The sequence below is a fragment of the Ambystoma mexicanum genome, chromosome 1p, assembly GCF_040938575.1.
Source record: "Ambystoma mexicanum isolate Mex_15411 chromosome 1p, UKY_AmexF1_1, whole genome shotgun sequence".
Lineage (NCBI taxonomy): Eukaryota > Metazoa > Chordata > Amphibia > Caudata > Ambystomatidae > Ambystoma > Ambystoma mexicanum.
Window position 1 is genome coordinate 593,084,422 of NC_090921.1, and position 18,625 is coordinate 593,103,046.

Genomic DNA, 18,625 nt, shown 5'->3' on the forward strand with positions numbered 1-18,625 from the left:
TGCTTAGAAGCAGAAGGAATAGGGCATGAAGTGCTATATACACATGTTTTAGTAAAGTTGGTATTATTGTCTAGCCCCATAATCTACTCAGAGTACACCGGTATATGAATCCTCTCTATGCATTTACATGTGTGTTTCTTTTCCTCGCAGTTCCGGTCTAGGAATGTGCCTGAACAATGCACCTCCCAAGCAGGACTTCACCTACCCAACCGTGGCTCCGGGGCAGGCGTACGATGCAGACGAGCAGTGCCGCTTCCAGTACGGAGTTAAATCTCGCCAGTGTAAATACGGGGTAGAGAGCCTTCCTGCTTTGTTTGAGACATGAGAGGGTGGCCTTTGTGCTAATACTCGGGTTTATGTCCGTTCTATAGCGTCCAACAGAAAAGCTTGCTAAATGCTAGACCACATTCGCCAAATCATAAGCCGTTAGGAGTGTGGCATAGTTTCCTTAAACATACTTAAATGTTGTCTAGGGGTCATACCCAATTGCCTTTAAAGAAACCTATGAGAGCACCCATATGTTTTAGCCAACTTGTCACGCAACTCTAATGTTGGCAAATGCATCTAGGGGCAGCATTGTTAAAACTTTGTGTATCAAAAAGACAGCCATGTTGGAAGGCCCTTCCTCGTTGATTTCATATGTTTGTATGCACAAACACTATCACAGAATCCCACCATGAGAGGCAGTAACTACTGGTGATAAATACCTTTGCCATTTAAGCATCCTCAAGACATGTGCTCACCTAAAACACCTGGTGATTTATGGATACCCTCTTGCTCATTATATAGGTATTGTCTTGCTTCATAAAAACAATACAGGAGTGTCATCCCTTATAGTGAATGCCATGTGAGCATGTGAGACATCACATGCAGTACCCACGATACATAGGTTTTGACAATATCTCCAGTATCTTTGAAGTCATTGCTCATGCTTTCTATTAAAATATAGCCAGGTCAATATATTAAATTAGCACATGGAAATCATCATTATTCACTACCTGTCAGCGAATCAGAATTTTAGGAGCTCAGTCAATAACTATTAGTATTGATTGTATTCAGAAAATTCTGATTTCAAAAGCAGAGAGGGGGTGGAGGGAGGGGGCTTCAAATTTCCAGCCCAGATTTCTTTCAACAACACTCCATGCACAAAAGGGAAAGCTAAAGGAAGTGAAGATGCTTTCACTTTACACTAGAGAAACAGTTTACTTTTACATTACACCGAATGCATGCTCATAATAAACACCTTCCAGTTCAACTACATATGCAGTTAAAGTGCGTAATTTATTAAGAAAACCTTGTTATGTAAATACTGCAAAATAAAACCACATTTAATTTACTAGCTCAGTTTCTATAGTTCTCAGTAAACTAACACGTTCTCCTTCACCACCAAATCTCCAAAACATGTATTGCTATTACCTCTATGTGCTAATAGACCTATAGAGCTCGGTAAGGCCAATATTGCTTGGGATGATTACCCTTCCCCATTTTATGGCTCACTGCTTCACCTCAGGCCATAACTTGTCGGTGGTCCATTATTCCATGATAATGACCCATTCCCCTGGCTTATAAGGCTATAATCATGCACTCTAATTCACAGTGTGCTATTAATTAATTCTCTTACTGGCATCTCTGCCACTCTGCTCTTTAATGTTTTTCCCTCATTCGTGAAAAGTGATACATTTCAGAGCAAATGGTATTTTTCGGCACTGGATGCCCATCCTTGGTACTGTGATGAATCCAATGGTGCCATCACTTCTATCCTGGCGATGGCCACTCCCCATGTGGCCAGGGGACGGCAGCCGCTACCTGATCCTGTCCCTGGGGGAGGCTAAATGAGGGGGGAATCACATGCGGGAGGCAGCCCTCGGGGAGGTGTCATGACATCGGATGAGACATGATATCCTGCTTTTTTCTTTTGATGATACCCCCTGCATTCCCCATGCCTAAATGGTATATTGTCATACCTCCCCTCACCCACCTAAGAAGGGTACTGAAAACACTTTCACAGGATCTGTATGCACATCATCAAAACATGACTTGCCTTTCAGGACTCCTGAAAACACCTTCCCATTCTCTGGATCCAAGTCATCAAAAACTGACTTGCCTTTCAAGATCACTGAGAACACTGTCCCAGACTTTGCGTACGGGTTTACTAAGAAATGAGTTCCATTTCCGTAAATACGAAAATACTGTGATGAAGAAGATGAGCCAAGTAATGAAGATCAATGGAGGCCAAGAGCATAATCTGCTCTGTAGTTGTTACAGGAACATTCTTGAAGCCGGGACATTTAAACCCGGTGGACCAGCTGATAGAGAGATGCTGGCTAAAGCACTCTAGTCCTCTCTATGTTGACCGAGGGACTGGGGGCTGGTGCGAGATCTCTGGAGCCAATTGAGAGTCTGAGGAGAGCTGACTGCAGGATACGGTACGATGCGAGAATGGCCGAAAGCAGGAGAAAGGCTTCAGTGTTTGCAGGTACCGAAAGGCAACCTCCATACCACCTGAGTGCGGAGAGATGCTGAACAGATGAGCGGGAGCCACGAGAGAGACAGAAACTAGGGCACAGAGGCAGTGAAAGGGAGTGGAATGCTGAGGCGTCGCTACAGCTTTGCTGCAGGAAAACCTACACACACTATCAAGAGCTGGTGAGTCCACCCAAGGGAAGAGGGGACACCGAGGTGTATTGGCAACTATGCCAAAAGCAAATAACTGTGAATTCAATATATAAGAAAGGACAAGCAAGTGAATATCACTTAGAGACAGAGCAAAGTAAATATAAGAGACTGTCAAGTGTGTAAGTGTATGCCACATACCTATAAGAAGAGCCCTGGCTGGATACTATACCAGACAGATGCAAGTCATAACAGAATAAATATGAGACTATCAGGTTTGTAACTGCAGAGTGCACGTATAAGGAAAGCCCTGGCAAGAGATTATACCAGGCATGTTAAAACTGCAAGATTATACATGTAAGGAAAACCCTGGTAGGAGAATATACCAGGCAGATTCAAGTCATACGAGGAGAAAAGCCCTGAAAAGAAAATATACTAGGCTGATTCGAGTCACAACAGAAAAGCCCCGGCAGGAGAGTATACCAGGCAGATGCAAGTTGCAAGAATATTAATATGAGAAAGTCCTGTTAATACCAGCATGGTAAAGTTGAACAGTGTGTAAAATACCTCACCTAAAGAAGTCCTGAGAAGGATACATCAGGACTAGCAAAAGGCTGTGTTACAAAAATATTGAAAAGGAGTGAAAACTTGTTAGGAGAGAACACCAGGTATCCTACCAAGATACAGACTAACAACCTAGTTGTTTTGTGTACGAGCTGTGTTGTTGATCAAGAGAAACCTATGGAACTAATATTATTGAAACTGTAAAACAGAGTGAAGAGAAATCCAGGGGAACAGAACCACTAAAGACTTATTTCTAAGTCAACCTCTACCTTGCATAGCCTTACTCAAACTCAACCAGTCCCCTTCCGGGACGACATCTGGGAGGAAGGTCTGACGCTCATGAAGAACCAGAGTATGGCCCTGCCCAAGCGTGACAGATTGGAGAAAAAGTACAAGGTACCATATTAAGCACCCAGGTGCTTAAGGTCTCAGCCCTCGCCCGACTCAGTGGTCTCAGCCGCAGCCAGGAAGTGCTCTGCGAATCCATCGTCAGCAGCCATGGTACCAGGAGGTAAAGAAGCTGGATGCAATGGGCAAGAGGATAATTTATACAGCAGTCTCTACAATCAAGGCAGCTAACGCCCTAGCCATTTTGTCCCGATATGACCAGGAACTATGGTACAAGCTGGGTCCTATTCTAGACTTCCTGCCTGAGGACAAGAAGGTGGAGGCACTAGAACTTTTTCAAGAAGGGAAAATGGCCCTGGACCATGCCATCACAGTGGCAGTGAACATCGCGGACATAGATTTCTACCAGATTGGGAACCGGGTGTCCGTGCGTCAACAAGGTTGGTTGAAGGCAACAAACATCCACCAGGACGTTCAGTCTAGGGTACTGGATATGCTGTTTGACAGGGAAAACCTTTTCAGCAAGGCAGTCGACAAGTCTTTGCAAGCAATAAAAACAGACACAGAGATGGCACGCTCCCTGGGAACCCTACAGCAATGACGGCTATTGATGATTTCTTTGAACTGTTACCCATCAGATTTCTCTTTCATTAGGCATTAAGTAATGCTTCCATTACCAACGAAATCAATAATTTTGGTGATATACTCTTGTACCCATGCCCCTGTCCTCTAATGGTGGGTAATTTTTGCAAACATCTGAGGAAGCAGAGATTTTGCCAAGCTTCGTAAAAATGTTTTGGAGGTGAAGTGCATAAATGCCTCTGTCCAACCATGTTCTTTCACAATACAAGACCGCTCAAATCCACATTCTCTTGTCTGTTGAGGGCCTTCCTCTCACTCTGGTGTTCCTATATATGTTGCATAGTTCGGGCTTTAAAGAATGTTTGTACATACAGAAAGGGACTGCCACCAGTTTTTTTTTATGTTGCATGATGCATAACCACCCCATAAATGCTTTTAGTGTATGAATACCATTTGGGTGGGGATTTGAAGAATCTGTTTCCTTGATGGCTAGCAATATTCACAGCTTCAGCTATTCAAATGTTTCAGAACATCGTGACAAGGCAGCCATAGCCTCATCCAACTTCTAGTAAAATATTGCCTTTTCCACACATCTGACTCGAAGGAAGAACATTTTCCTATCCTTCATCAAGGCTGTGCAATGCATATAGGCTTTCCACAATGATTCAGCGGAAGTCTCCATTTTACAAAAGTCTAAAATAAAGCTTGGTAGTACCAGAGGGTACGAGACCCTGACATCCATGCCAGAGGTCAACAAAAGGGGGGCTAATGGAACAACATACTGACAGAGATTCCCTCCTAGAAAGTTACGCATTGATCTAGAATATGGCGCTCACCCCCCGCACCTCCTTCGAGGGACTGGAATGGGGGATAATGGCCCGGTAGCAACCCGAGCGAAGCGATTTCGGATAACGAGGTCCCCGGGCCGTCATCCCCCATTCCAGCCCCTGAAACAGGGGATGAAGGCCATTAGCACCCCGGGTTGCCAAAGCGGTAACCCGGGGTGCTAAAAATAAAAGGATTTTTCTTCCTACAAAGGGACGCATGCAGCATCCCGCTGTAGGAAGAAAAATCATTTTGCAAGATGGCCACCATGGAAAGGGAAGTGGAGCTCCGCACGGAGCCCCACTTCCCTTTCCATGGCTGCCTGCGGGAGGCGAAGGGAAGGAGAGGATGCAGGGGCCACACCGGCCGCAGCTGAAATAAGGTAAGTAGGGTGGTGGGGGGAGGGGAAAAAAAGAAAAAATGACAGAGGGTGGGAGGAAGATGGCGGCGGGGGGAGCAGGCCATCAGGCGGCTTGCAACGTGGTCTTGTACCGGTGGTTGAAGCCCACGTTCTAGCCATCTCATTGGCTGGCTCCCCTGGCAGGGTGATAATGATTCTTCACCTCCACATATTTTACCCTCAACCCAATATCTATTAGATGACTCCCACCCTCCCCTGATGGAGAAAAGGACACAATTACCAACAACTCCCAAATGGCTACTAACACATGTACAGATCCAATTTACACTAAAGAAAGTACCTGACTCACAGCAGGGACTTGCCTTGAACCACCTCCCCAATATCAGTGTGCATCGGGCATAATTGTGCCACTTGATTGGTTTCTTGAAATATCCAGTATAAAAGTCAGAATATATAGGCGCAGTTTCCAAAGTCATAGAACTTAAAGCATTATTGGTAATCTGCCATAAGGGAATGCAGTGCACTGTGGCAACAACATGGTAAATCAGGCCATAAAGTTGACCTTTCAGTGCAGACCTCTCTAATGAAGGTGAAGCTTTATTACCCATACCTAGACATTTCCAGTTTGAGCCAGGCACTTGCTCACATGCATTTATAGTTTCTAAGTGCAACAGACCTATTCTTTAGTGAAGTGTAACCAAGGGTTCGGGGGTGAACTGACGTTCATTCTAGACAGCACAGTAACAAGGTTACATGATTGCTGTGGCCGTAGCATTGCCAGACTTTAAGGCTACTATCGCACATACAGGTCCAGCCACTGATTAGCCAGGCGTACACCCGACTCTTGGCCCAATCAGAATCCCCTACCACTCAGTGACAAAAGTGGAGATTTGCCACATTTCTTCCTTCCTAGGCCACCATCTTCGCCCGCTCGAAGGCAAGGCAGCCCTGATGCCGTTTCGGGTTGCATGAAACATCAGTTAAATAGAGGGGCGGAGCTATATCCATTTGTATGTCCTCCACGCCAATTCTTCCATGGCCATATTCCTTTTTAAATGCAGCCACAAAAGATAGGTTTGGAGAATTTGATTGAAATTATCGGGTACATAACCATGTGTCTGTCACGAAGAGTAATTGATAATAACACGTATACATTTTATTTAAAGTCTATGATTCCCTTCTAAGGATGCATCATTCATTTTCGGGCTTTACTTGAGATAAAAATTGAGCAAGACAAAATGGGTGTACTATTAGCAAATGGAAGTCCTTATTGACTTCCTCTCACCCAATCCGAATGTACGGCATGCCGTCAATAACTACTGCTATTGACTGCATTCTAGACATTGTGACTTTAAAAGCAGACAGGAAAAAAAAAATAATTGTTCTACATTCCAGAAACAACAGTGCACCTTTCCAACAAGATGTCTTTCCACAAGACACTCCAGCCTAATTGAACACACCAAAGTGAAAGCTAAAATATGGCACAACGCTTTCATTTTTGTAAAAATAATTAACTTTAAAGTTCGGCCTAAATCAAGCTTATGCTAAATGTGCCAGCTGAACCAAGTTTATAATGTCAATGCTTATACTATAAGGACAACCTAGTTACTTAAATATTGCAAAATAAACCATATTTAATTCACTAACACGGGCGCCTTAATAATGCACATGTGTGTTTCTTCCTTCTTGCTCATAAGGAGGTAGGCAGCCATCCTCTTTGTTAAGTAACTTCCCATATGGTTTGCAAAATGGTATCATGAGCCACCTTCTTTTCAAATGTAAATATAAATGGCATCCTGGCAGCCAGTCCCCACGCTGTCCTGAAGCTCCAATGTAAGAATCTCCAGCCAATGCATTAGGTTAGCTGCTCTTAGCTGTGCCCACCCTCATAAATCCCACACATGAGACAGCGAGTAACAGCTGATCGAATAGGGCAGCTCCAACAGACAGGACCTTGAGAGGCAGCCAGTTTCTACAATTCGGCCACTTTTGTGTTTACAAATATGCAAATTACGTGTAAAAGATGGGCAATATTGCATTAAGAGCTTGATATCCACCAATAATGGAAATGATGACTTGCACATCACTAAATGGATGAAGGGTGAACTCACTGGGCTATTATAGGCCAATTAATCAAACCTCAAACTTGATATGGCACCAGAACATTAGTGGCTGACAGACAGGAGAGAAACAAGGCCTGGAACTCGGGATCAAGACACGGGGAATTCCTGGTGTGCAATTTAAGGTATTATTCATGCCCCATGTGGTAGTTGCTATTTCAGTAAAACCCTTCCGTTTCTTTCTTATTTCTAGGAGGTTTGCAGCGAGTTATGGTGCTTGAGCAAAAGCAACCGTTGCATCACGAACAGCATCCCAGCTGCCGAGGGGACGATCTGTCAAACTAACTCCATTGAAAAGGGGGTAAGGAACAAAGACACTGCCGTCAATTTGTACAGAGTGCCTGATTCAAATGCTAAAATGCTCTGTGATGAGAGAGTCCACCCTCACCCTCAATCTGGGTGTTCTATCCATAGGCACCCATCTATGAATGGTCATTGTATGTACTGAATGGTCAGCTATTTTAGAATAGCAGGACGCTACGTGCCAGAGAAGACCGGCTGTGACTCTACGATACATCTGCGCATATAGTGCAAATCTTATGTTCTCTTAGTGCTCTATTCTGCTGTGAATATTAAGGTAACATGGTAAACCAGTCAGCTTCCTCTGCTCCAAAATAGAGGGGACCCAAATAGCAACGCCTTGAGCATTCTTCTGAATTGGGGGTAGTTACAGTATGTCCTGAGGTAGGGTGAAAGGAGTTCCATAGCTAACGTGCAAAATACTCAGAATCGGATATTGTTCCCAAAATACAGACTTGCTGAACTGCTGGTACAACGGTGAGTGAAATCTCAGGAGGAGGACAGCTCACAATTTAGACCAATTTGGGCAATGTCTTGCACTTCAGTCGCTTAGTCATATATTCACCATGGACTGGTGTACTGCTCAAACAAATGACGTTACATTAAAATCTGCCCTTGTTGCGAGCAGAAAGTTCAGAGACATCCAATACAGTCAGTAAGTTTAGGTAAGGATGGGCGGGCCTTAAAGTTCCCAGTTCACCTCATGGTTTGAGGCATTAATCCTTGTTTGAATCCTCAAAGAGCTGACTCCCATGGAGATTTGAACTGTGCTTTAAAGTGCCTAAACCGACTAGTTTCTGGTTTTAATCAATTGCAGCCAATTTGAACTATAAACGCCTATTGGTACAAATCAAATTTGTATTGGTTCAAGCTGTGAAAAGGTCTAATAACAGAACAATATAATATACAATAAACTGAGACCAAAACAAAACCAAAAGAAATTAAATTAAAACAAAAAGATATGACAAACGCTTGAGTTTAGTTGAGTCAGCAAGAACTCCTATCCAACAGAGCAGCTCAAAACTGGATTTGAATCTTCAGAAGCATTTAGAGTGGTTTAAATCAGATTGAAGCCGGTTCACGGCTATCTCTTGTTTTTATAGGTTGGGATTTAGGATATGAATGTATATCTTTGCTTCCATATCGTGAGACCCTCAATGTACATGGTTCATAGAGTTGTGATTGATGTGCAGGGAGAAATAAAAGACTCAAATATGTGGGGGAAATGTGCACAAAGTAAATGCATGTTGATGAAGCTTCAGGCCATGACTGTGAATCATTTATCCAAAATTCCACCTGTCCAGCACACCTTGGCATGGCAAAGGCAAGCAGTGATCCCTGAAAATAAATCTGGTGTTTTGCTCATGTTGATGTCATTGAATTCCTGCACTAGCGCCACGAGTTGCCTGATGTAGACATTAAATGATACATGGTGAACCTTGGAAGAATCCATTAGGAGGACTGTCAGTAATTTGAGCACTACTAACCAGGCATTAGTCTCTGGAAACGATGAGTCAACATTGAGACAAGACACTATTTGGGATTGTTTGTCACAAGTGCTGCGTGCCAAATCAAACAACCAGAATAGAGAGATCAATCACTCTAGACAGTTCAGTGAGGTTATGAACTATCAACCTCATTCCCAAAGACCGAAACATGCAATAAAGAAGTCTGTCAGTATTTTCCAAGATCTCACCTATTGCTGACACATTGACATTAGGTTGACCGGATTTCTACCAAACCTTTAAAGCTTTATCAATATCTGATCTCTTTGGAAGTGGAAGGATTACGGATATTTCTAGAGGATCAGAATATTTCTAGATGATGGGCACATGATCAATGGAAAATGACAGCGGGCATGAACATATCTGCAAATGTATAGACCCCAAGTCTGCGTTAGGGGACATGATTATTGAGTTAGACACGATTATTTGGGTTTCATAGGCATTTAGTAGTATCTAAGATTGATTTTTGGCAATTCTATTAGTAGACATTTGCTAGTTCATTGCAATCCAGACAATGATTTTCTTGTAACAGTAGTTTGGGTGATTGGGAGATTTCAGAATTATATTTGTAAAATATTAATATCTACGTGTGCATGGTAATGCCTCAGAACAGTGTTTTGTCAATAGAACGGTTTGATATTCGCAGTTTGGTTTAGAGATTCAACCTCAAGGGCTCTAGAATGTTCAGCCCACCTCAATTGCTATAGAATGTCCAGGCCAACGCAACGGCTCTAGAATGTTCAACCCACCACAATAGCTCTAGAATGGCCAGCCCACTGCAAGAGCTCTAGAATGGCCAGCCCACTGCAAGAGCTCTAGAATGGCCAGTCCACCACAAAAGCTCTAGAATGTCCAGCCCACCGCAATAGCTCTAGAATGTCCAGCAGACCACAAGAGTTCTTGAGTGGTTAACCCACCACAAGGGCTCTAGAATGTCCAACCTACTGCAAGAGGTCTAGAATGGCCAGGCCACCACAGAGGTCCTCTGATAGAGAATTGGATTGGAATGATCTGGTACATAACCATGTTTCTGTCATGTGTAATTCTGCACCATTCATTTTCAGGCTTACTTACTTGAGATACAAACTGGACAAGACAAAATGGTTGTACTATTAGCAAATGGAAGACCTTATTGACTTTCACTCAATCCGAATCTTCCGCATGCAGTCAATAACCACTGGCATTGACTGCATTCCAGACATTTTGACTTTAAAAGCAGCCAGGAAAACAGAAATAATATTTCTGCATTCCAGAAACAACAGTGCACCTTTGCAGCAAGATGTCTTTCAACAAGACACAAAAAGAAAAGAAGAAAAACACCTAGGGCTTGTTGTTCAGAGGACCTGTGGTCCAAAAACACTATCCAACAGTTAGTACTGAACCTGATATCACAAACGAACCATTATGGAACAAATATTGGACAAATATTTGCCCCCACCATTCTCGCACACAGGTGTTGCCTGTTTTGCTTGATTATTCTACCATATTCCCCCCTCACCACCCTCAAGCCTACTTCTGCAGGAGTCTGTCCTGAGAAAGTCTGGTTTCAGCATAACCTTCTTTTGGCCAATGCTGGATTTGGTTTTTATGGACTTCATTCATTCATGGTGCGCCACCCTTTTTCAACTCTTATGCTGGACTTCCTTTGCATCTTGTACACATGGTGGTTCGGAATCATGCTGTTCCCATCTTCATCTTGTATCCTGGCTTGCAACATTGTGTTACTACTGACTTCTGCAATTGTATTCACTCTCCCCTCTTGCTTCTACACTCTTTTGACTGCTAACTCTTTGTTCTCTCCTTCTTTCCCTTCTCCCTTTTCCTATCTCCTCCCCTTACTTTCTCCTATGCACTTACTCTATCAGAATTGTCCCTGGACCTAGTATGATAGCAACCTCGTCTGTCTCCTCCCCCTCCCCTTACTAGTTTTTTCCTACCCATCCCCCCCTCCCGCACTATCTGAAATGTCGTCAGGCCTAGTATGAAAGTCGCTTGTTTTGTTCCTCCCCTACCTTTCTACACCCCTCTCCCTCACCTCTTGTTTTTCTCCGGCTCTACCAGAAATGTTGTCTGGCCTAGTACGGTTGTCGCCTGTCTGTTTCCATTTCCTTCCCACTCTTCCCCTCCCTTCCTTACCTATGTCTTAGCTCTTGCACTATCTGAAAAGTCATCAGGCCGAGTACGATAGTTAATTTCACATCCTTACTGTTCATGGCCTGTAAAGAATGCCATTGTATTTTCCCTTGTTCCCTCCCGTGCCTTGAAGCGCTTGCGAAACTGGTCGACCATAAAGGGCATGAGTGACCTCATGCTGAAGACAATGTTCAATAGAATGAATTCCGGACATGTCCAGGAACAGCGACATTTTATTAGAGAGCTATATTAGCCCGTAGTAGATTTAGTTTTTGTTCTCTGATGAGAGCATTTTGATCGCTGATAACAATTGATAGGTTTACAGTGGCAGTGACTGCCTCCTAGTAATGGTAATTAAAATATATGTGGAAATCCTGCTGTGAGAACAGCTCACAACCACTAAGACAGAGACGGATATAATTGACACTTTGCCTCCTTAGAATAGCTTTATATAACCTATACTAAATTGTTTTTTAACTCTTTGGTTTAAGTCAGTGGTATGAAAGAAGATGTGATAGGGCAAGCTTCTTCTCTATCCCTGTTAGATAGGTGGTACACCATTCGCAGCCTAGGGAGAGAGTAGGGAGAGTGGATGCCCCTCATTACAACCCCGGCGCTAAACCATGGCGCTATTAGCACCATGGTTGGTGCCAGTGTTGTAACGAGTCCGCCATGGTGGAATGGGGAAATACCGCCCCATTCCAAGGTTGGCGGGGCGGTATTTCCCCATTTCACCATGGCCCTTCCCCATTCCCATTTTTGCCCCATAGGGCTCAATGGGAACCAGGAAGGCGCTAAGTACGGTACCGCAAATTGCGGTACTGTAATTAGCACCGAGGTCCCTTTGCGGCACCCTACTTTAACGGCTGGTAAAACCAGCCGTTAAGGTCGGGTCCCGCAAAGGGACCTCGTAATCAGGTGTTAAGGGTTTAATGACGCCGACACCTTTTATGGCGCCGTTAAACCCTTAACGCCAGGGTCGTAATGACCCCCGATGTGTGCATGAGTTCTAATTAGAAATTAGATGAATCCGAATGTTTGTCCAATAATTATTCCTTTCAACAAGACACTCCAGCTTAATTGAACACACCAAAATGAAAGCTAGAATATGGCACACCGCTTTCATTTTGTAAAAATAATTGTTCACTTTTAAATTCTGCCTAAAGCAAGCTCAGGCTAAACATGTTCCAGCTCAACTACATCTACAATGTTAATGCGTATACTATAAAGACAACCTAGTTATTTAAATATTGCAAAATGAACCATATTTCATTTACTAGCACGTTATGTGTACTTTACTCATTACTAAACTAACATTATATTAACATGTCAAGCTTTTACACTGTTGTGTGTAGCTTAAAGCTTTACATATGTATTGCTGGATAAGAAGCTTGTAATATTATATCCTTAATTTTGAGTGAACTGCAAAGCAGTTTCCCATGGTGGGACTGATATAAAATCACCAATAAATAAGGGTCCCCTTCATAAATGTGAGGTACGAGCCATATCGGAGACCTCCATCTCTAAGTCTAAACTGCATCATTAAGCAATCGGGAGATCTCCAATTCTAAGTCTCATCTATAGATCTGTTTTCATTTCCACTTTTTCCCTTTTTGTGTTTGGGGAGCAGGCCCTCTAAGAGTAGAGAGCAACTGTACAGCCATGGAATGATTACTAGGGAAAAAGAGACAGCAGCGAAAAGAGGCCTGCGGCAGATTAAAAGAAAGACTGCAGAGGTAGGCGAGGGACAGAAGGGCAATATAACAGACGGCAAGGAAAGCAAAAACAGCAGGGGAAGAGAGAGGCAGTAGGGAGAACTGACATGACACAAGTGAGACATAGGATAAACGTATAAGCAGAAAGACAAAAGAAAAAAAAAGTGCTTTGGAGTAAACTCCAGGGGAGGCACATTGAGCGAGATTAAGAGAACTGGGAGTCTGAAATTAAAATAAAGATAAAGGCAGCACTTTGAAATGTGGCAGAAATTAGAGTTGGTGGAGATTGCAGGAACTCTGGCATTCAGGGGCACACGGGCTGCAAGCGGGTTGGGGGCAGAAAGCAACTGTGAAAGTAGAAACCTATTGCTTGAGCGTGATGGGGAAAATAGATGCCTCAGTTGAAGCATGGATAATGCAGCAAGATGTGGGATAATGTGAAGGAGCCAGAGACGTCAAGGAAGAGTGCAGAACAAGTCAGACTCTTCAAGGGAAAAAAATAAAACATGTAGGTGCCAACACTCTGTCGTTTCATACATATTTGTTGCATTACATTTTAACATCTCCTTGGCTTTGAATATGGAAAGGGTCAAAACGTGCAAAGAAGGCAAGTCGGCTCACAAAATATGAAGACAAAATATGTAGGTCATAATAGTGATAATCTGTCATTTAAACAGTGCTTTTACCCAAAGCACTTTACATACAACATTTCTATATACAATTATTACGCAATCGAAAAGGTATACACTTATTCGACCTCGGGACCTTGTAGGGATTTGAACATCTAACCTGCAGATCCCACATAGATCATAGCAACAAGAGCCTAAACTGCTGAGCTATCTTACTGTGAGGAATTCGACCATCTGCACACAGAGTGTGCTGGCCCTGATTTTTGATAAATGAAAATGAATGATGGGAGATCAACCTCTGAGAAATGTGTGAGGCCATTCTGCACACATTTCATGTGCTTCCCGCACAAAACGCATAGTCACATGTACTCTGGGAAAAGACAGCCTAGAGGCGCCGTCTTCCCCGGTCATATTCAGCTGGAATGTGACAGCCATGGGTACATCAAAGCATCTCAAGAAGCGGGAAGGCACACCTTCATCCAGCCATGGGCAGACTAATTAAAATATCAAAGGCCTCATGGATCTGCTTTCAATTTGTCTAATCCAGCTGGTGGCAGTGCATACTAATGAGGAATAATTAAGGCAAGCCTAGAGAAGAAGCTTGGTTGCCGGAAGAGACAACAGGAAGGCGGGGCTAACACCCCTTTGGTATGGAATGTGTCAGCTTGAACCTACTTCCCATCTCTCTATAAAAGGCAGTGAATGGTCTGTCTGAGTTCATCAGTTACCGTAAGTGTCCCTGCAGAGCGGACCCCTTTCAGAGAGACGAAGGATGCGATTTAGGGGAGACAGGAAGTCTGCTCCCATCACATACGTCGAGGGAGACCTGTGCTTTAATCAAGAGTTACAGAGGGCTCAGTTAACCAGCGACACTTTGATCTACAACAGACAGTAAGATGGGTGGGACTTAGGTATATGTTGTCACCCCTTGTCTGTCCTGTTGGAGAGCACTCTGGTCCTGACCTCATACATAACAGAAGATTGTTGGTGGGGACCCTGGATTGGTTCATTAAGGGGGGGCTTAGCCTGCACCAATCACTGGGGCCCATTTGGCTTTAAGCGAGGGCTGAACCACTCACTTGGCAGATCCTTTGACGACTTCGAAAGGATTAAGAAGGACTCATTTGGACCCGTGCTGAAGGTACAGTCTACCTTACACTTCTGCCAGTGAAGGAAGGCTAGGTGTTCCAAGAGGGAAGCAAGATCCCTCCCGTAAACATCTCCCAGGGAACAGTGGGAAATACTGGACTCAGAGGACCCGTCCAGCAGCTCCAAAACTGGTACCCATCCAGCACACAGCATGTCCTGCTAGCTTCTGCCAGCAAGCTTCCTAGGTGGGAACTGCCGGAGAGTATCTGAACTAAGAACAAGGTTGTTGCCTGCAAACACTCTCCTGAGCTTTGGGCCTTCCGCCTTGAAAGGACAAAATGAGCCCTGCGAAGAAGCTAGGAGGAGTGCCACACAAGCACCAACCAGCGTCCATCTTTTAAGGACATTTTTGAGACAGTCGAGTCCTCGAACCGCATCCGGCTGCACGGCTGACTGTTGTCATGCCACAGTCACAAGAGCCGTCCGAGACGCCTCGACCAGGATTTCGTGCTGAACTGCCTGCCGCATGATACCCACAGCTGTCTCCCACCACTAACTCTGTCTCAAGGGCTGCAAAACATCCTGGAACCGCCTCAACGCTGTCGAGCACCAAGATCTTCTTCAGCACCAGGTACATTGTGGTTCTTCCCCCCCCCGAGCCTTCTCCGAATGCCCCTAGAGACAATCACAACCCTTTGCCCCCTTAGTGCTGGAACCGAATAACCTTGAACAGTAAGACTGATTACTTTACCAACTACCCTCCTGTCATTATCCAGAGTGCATCCCTTTCCTTCGTGAAACTGTCCGTCCACTGTGTTCCTTTACAGGGTGGGTCGCATTTGTAGTGTGCTAGAACAGTCTGTTGTAGTAATAATAAAGCAGTCACATTGTTGGCAGTGGTGGGATCGGTTTGAGCCTTGCACACAGCTTAGTCACTCAACGATAAAAGTACTTTTGCAGGCAACGTTTAGTCACTGCTAGATAATAGTAATAGTCATGGAGTTTGACATGGAGACTATAAAACGCATGACCAAGGATGTCCTGCGCGTCTTATATCGAGAGGGGACTTCCCGCAGCACTAGGATTAATAAACCTGGGTTGTTGACCAGCCTCCAAGCTTGGGTAGCGAGGGCGGTAGGGGAGAAAACCCCAGGGGACGGCTAGGCCCTGTGTACCCAAATGGACAAGACCTTCCGGAGGGGAAAAATGACAATAAACACTGCATGAGCAGCTGTTTATCTCGACAATCATCCCGCCAAGGGGGCAAGTGTGGTTTCTCCACACTCTAGAGTGTCAGTGAGGACAGGAGGGCATCTCGCAGATTCCAGGCCTCAGCAGAGTCTATAAGTGGCACAGTAATTGTTCTGGCTGTTAATGAGGTAGCGGCTAGAAAGCTGCTCCAGGAGAGGCTAGCGCTAGAGGAAGAGAAACAGTGGGACAAGGTCACCATAGAGATGCGCAAGCTGGCACGTGAAGAGAAGGAGGCCAACAGGTCCGTCTCTAGCGAAGGTAGCAGTAGTGGCTCAAGCCAGAGAGCCTGGAATAAACCCAGACGGCACATCTCCAAACATTTAGTACAGGCTTATAAAGTGGGGAAGGATATTTTTAACTGGTTTGAAGCGCTCCAGCTGGCATTCCAGCTGCAGGAGGTGGATGAGGTACTGTGGGGTGCAGCCCTAATGAGTCACTTACCGACACCAGGGACTGATGCAATTCTTCAGTTAACTACTGAGGAAAGGCCCATTTATGAGAGCATTAAGGCAGCCCTACCCAGGAAGTTCTGTAAAACCCCAGAAAAAAGAGCTTCAGAGAGCTCAGAAAGAAATGTGGACAGACACTTGAAGCATCCACACACTTGTCGTTGAAATGTCTGAGCAGGTGGGTGACTGGTAACAAAATTGATACATTTAAAGGGATGCACAGTTTTATTGCGTGTGAGCATGTGTTGAAGAATTGTGAAGTTGACCTACACCAGCATCCTGTGGACAAGACTATCACAGACCCTAGGGAGCTTGCAAAGGCTGCCAACAGGTTTGGGAGTACTCGAGTCCAGAAAAAAGCTCAGGCGAGCACACCCAAACCGGAAGGGGAATCAGCGGACAAAAAAGTAAACAAGGATTGGAACGACAAAGGTCCAACCCAATCTTATTTAAAGTCAGGTCCCCAGAAGAACTAAGGGAAACCCCCAAACTCTAGTTCAGCCATGTACACTGAGTGCGGGCACCCCTAACACAGGGACACCCGCTTTCTCACCACCCAAAGGTTGTTTCGTGTGTAAGGAGCTGGGCTATAGGAAAGGGGATACTGCTTGCAAGGGTTTACCCAAGCAAGCCGTAGTGAATGTTGGACTCGTGGAAGAGGCCATCATTAGTGTGGGCCTCTCAAAGGAGGTTTTCCCACTAGGCCAGGGAGTGGCCGAATGTTGATTGGTTACACTGAGTGGGAATGGTACCGGATCTCCAGAAGAGATCCCAGTTCCCAATAATACTCAAATCTTATCGCAGGCATGTGTGCATCAATGGACCCAAATATGCTGCGGTCCGAGACACTGTTGCTAGTATCACCTCTGTCACCCGGCAGTGGGTACAGTCAGGCCAGTATATTGATGGGTGATAGTAGAGTTCAGCTGTTCCGCTGACCCAGCACCTTGTATCGGTGAAAGACTCCATCCCTGCCCAGATCTGTTGGGTAATGATCCTCCTGGTCCCGAAATTGTTGCAGCGGCTACCCGATTGAGGGCCAAAGAGAATGCCAGATTGAACGCTCTCAGAGCCTTAACGGGAGAGGAGCTTGTAGACACTGAGAACCTTACTTGGTAGCTCAGGAACCTGAGCTGCAGGACCAGGTGGGCGCAGATCTGAAGGGTCTGCCCAAGCTGGATGAGTTTGCATCAGCTGGTGGCCCAGATAGGACTGTCTTCTACACAGCCCAGAAAGAGTGTCCCATTCTGGCATGTCTGCATAAGCAGGCGTACGAGCAGGCTAAGGGTGAGGCCCCTGGACTGTTAAAAGTATACTGGGAGGATGTACTCCTGCACAATGAACCAAAGGATTCTGAGGGCTAGGACACCAGAAGGTTGGTGGTTCCCCAGTGCCACAGTAAGTTCCTTTTCAATTTAGCTCACCAAATTCCTTTAGCGGGTCACTTGGGAGTGACAAAGACACCAGACCGGTTGTCTGCACACTTTTACTGGCCGCAGTTTGGTGTAAAATTTAAGGAATTTGTCCGGTCCTGCCCAACTTGTCAAGCTTCTGGCAAGGCAGGTGGTGCCACAAATGCCCCCTTAATTCCAATACCCTTGGTTGGGTGGCCTTTTGAGAGAATAGGCATGGATATTGTGGGTCCTTTGGATCCTCAAACTAGCTCAGGGAACAGATATATCTCGGGGGATGGTGGACTACGCCACAAGATACCCTGAGGGTGTCCCTCTGAGGAGCATCAAAGCCCCTGTGGTTGCGAAGGCTCCGATTGGGATATTATCTCATGTTGGATTCCCCAAGGAGTCATTTCTGACAGGGAATCAAACTTCGTATCAGCCTATATGAAAGCTATGTGGGAAGAGTGTGCAGTCACCTACTGGTTCTCTACCTCCTTCCATCCACAAACCAATGGGCTTGTTGAGTGGTTCAACAAAACCCAGAAAGGCATGATAGGTGCTTGGAAGAGCACCTGAGGAGAAAATGGGATGTTCTCCTGCCATGCCTTCTGTTCACCTACAGGGAGGTCCACAGAACGGATTAGGGTTTATCCCCTTTGAGCTTCTGTTTGGACAACCCTGTAGGATGTCCTCTCAGTCTAGTGAAGGAGGGATGGGAAAGCAAATCCTCATCCCCGTCACAAG

General features: G+C 45.0%; 1 protein-coding gene across 1 annotated transcript in view; it reads left to right on the forward strand.

The window, feature by feature from the left end:
* Window positions 1–18,625, forward strand: part of ADAMTS10 (ADAM metallopeptidase with thrombospondin type 1 motif 10) — a 932,646-nt gene that overhangs the window by 655,075 nt on the left and 258,946 nt on the right. The window contains exons 11-12 of the mRNA XM_069649542.1: window positions 151–292; window positions 7,607–7,714. Coding sequence (XP_069505643.1) covers window positions 151–292; window positions 7,607–7,714 — 250 coding nt within the window. The remainder of the gene's footprint in view (window positions 1–150; window positions 293–7,606; window positions 7,715–18,625) is intronic.